General features: G+C 40.0%; 1 protein-coding gene across 1 annotated transcript in view; it reads right to left on the minus strand.

Annotated features, from left to right (window-relative positions):
- LOC127427056 (vinculin) overlaps window positions 1-2,500 on the minus strand; it is a 56,142-nt gene that overhangs the window by 17,714 nt on the left and 35,928 nt on the right. Inside the window, exon 7 of the mRNA XM_051674383.1 lies at window positions 2,449-2,500. This exon is cut by the window's right edge and continues 39 nt beyond it. Within this exon, the coding sequence (XP_051530343.1) occupies window positions 2,449-2,500 (52 nt within the window). The remainder of the gene's footprint in view (window positions 1-2,448) is intronic.

Raw genomic sequence — 2,500 nt, forward strand, 5'->3', positions numbered from 1 at the left:
TACTGTCAGTCCTTCAGCAACTGTATTTGAAACCTCATTACAGATGTGTTGCTACAACACCACAAAGTATAGTGTTATAAAATTACATTTAATAATATAATAAACAAAAAAATATAATAAATAGTAAAAGTAAATAAAAATAAAAGTTTGATAGCTTCAGTCTGCTAAATTAAAGCAGAAATGTGTCATAATATTCCCGATTAATTATGCCAATAGTTGGTTTTTGGAACTATCAGATATCGGCAAAAATCTGCGGCAATAGTTTCCGATATTTTTTTGTAATTCCTCATTTTTTTACTCATCAGTAAACCTCATCTGGTGAGATTTTATATATATATATATATATATATATATATATATATATATATACACACACACACACACACTGATCAGCCACAACATTAAAACCACCTGCCTAATATCGTGTAGGTCCCCCTCGTGCCGCCAAAACATCTCTGACCCGTCGAGGCATGGACTCTACAAGACCTCTGAAGGTGTCCTGTTGTATCTGGCACCAAGATGTTAGCAGCAGATCCTTCAAGTCCTGTAAGCTGCGAGGTGGGGCCTCCATGGATTGGATTTGCTGGTCCTCAATTGGATTGAGATCTGGGGAATTTGGAGGCCAAGTCAACACCTTGAACACTTTGTCATGTTCCTCAAACTATTCCTGAGTAATTTTTGCTGTGTGGCAGGGCGCATTATCCTGCTGAAAGAGGCCATTGCCATCAGGGAATACTGTTGCCATGAAGGGGTGTTAGTGGTCTGTAACAATCTTTAGGTAGGTGGTACGTGTCAAAGTAACATCCACATGAATGCCAGGACCCGAGGTTTCCCAGCAAAACATAGCCCAGAGCATCAAACTGCCTCCGCCGGCCTGCCTTTTTCCCATGGTGCATCCTGCTGCCATCCACATGATCTAAAAGAAAACGTGATTCATCAGACCAGGCCACCTTCTCCCATTGCTCCATGGCCCAGTTCTGATGCTCACGTGCCCATTGTAGGCACTTTTGGCGGTGGACAGGGGTCAACATGGGCACTCTGACCCGTCTGCGGCTATGCAGCCCCATCGCAAGCTGTGATGCACTGTGTGTTCTGACACCTTTCTATCATGGCCAGCATTACGTTTTTCAGTAATTTGTGCAACAGTAGCTCTTCTGTGGGATCGGACCAGACGGGCTAGCCTTCGCTCCCCACGTGCATCAGTGAGCCTTGGGCGCCCATGACCCTGTCGCCGGTTCACCGGTTGTCCTTCCTTGGACCACTTTTGGTAGGTACTAACCACTGCATACCAGGAACACCCCACAAGACCTGCCGTTTTGGAGATGCTCTGACCCAGTCGTCTAGCCATCACAATTTGGCCCTTGTCCAAGTCACTCAGATCCTTATGGTTGTCCATTCTTCCTGCTTCCAACACATGAAATTCAAGAACTGACTGTTCACTTGCTGCCTAATATATCCCACCCCTTGACAGGTGCCATTGTAACAAGATAATCAATGTTATTCACTTCACCTGTCAGTGGTTTTAATGTTGTGGCTGATCAGTGTATATACAGTATATATATATATATATATATATATATATATATATATATATATATATATATATATATATATATTCTGGTGAATATATAGGCTATATAAAGCTTTAAGGAATGTTCTGGGTTCAAAACAAGTTAAGCTCAATAGACAGCATTTTGTGGCATAATGTTGATTACCCCAAAAATGTATTTCAACTTGTCCCTCCTTTAAAAAAATTCTAAAATCTGTGTTACATTGAGTCACATATGATGAAAGTGAATAGGGGCCAAAAAAAGTGCTTTTTATTTTTGCCTTTAAACCCTCCAAAAATTGGCCCCATTGACTTCCATTGTAAGTGCCTCACTGGAACACAGAGTTTTGCTTTTTTTAAGGAACGAGTCGAAATTAATTTTTGTGGTAATCAACATTATGAAATAAATGCTGTCGATTGAGGTTAACTAGTATTGAACCTGGACCATTCCTTTAATTTGTTAAATATTTACACATAGAGCATTGTGATGGAGCCAAGTCTGTGTCATTTCAAAATAAAAGTCCCCACTGTCTTGCACCAAGTCTTATGTTTTCTGCTTATTTTGGGGTTTTTGGTTGCACAATAAACTGCTTTTGGGATTTTATTCATTTTGGACTCTTGTAGCCTCAATGTCTGTGTCCATCATATTAAGGAAAGACTAAGAAATCTTTGATCATTCTATAAATCAATAAAAATAAAAAAAATTACCGGCCGATTAATCGGTTATCAGCCTTTTCCAAGACCTTAGTTATCATATCGGCAAAAATCCACTATCAGTCAACATCTAGTAACAAGTGTCCATTATTAAAAAAGAAAAGAATATAGTACACAGTTTAAACTGTGCAGTATACAGTACACTAGCACTCCATACAGAACATTGCCCAGGTGTGATGATGTACCTGGCTGTGCCTGAGGGTCTCTGAGCCAATTCTTGGCCTGGGCCATTTTTGA

Source organism: Myxocyprinus asiaticus, chromosome 36, assembly GCF_019703515.2.
Source record: "Myxocyprinus asiaticus isolate MX2 ecotype Aquarium Trade chromosome 36, UBuf_Myxa_2, whole genome shotgun sequence".
NCBI lineage: Eukaryota > Metazoa > Chordata > Actinopteri > Cypriniformes > Catostomidae > Myxocyprinus > Myxocyprinus asiaticus.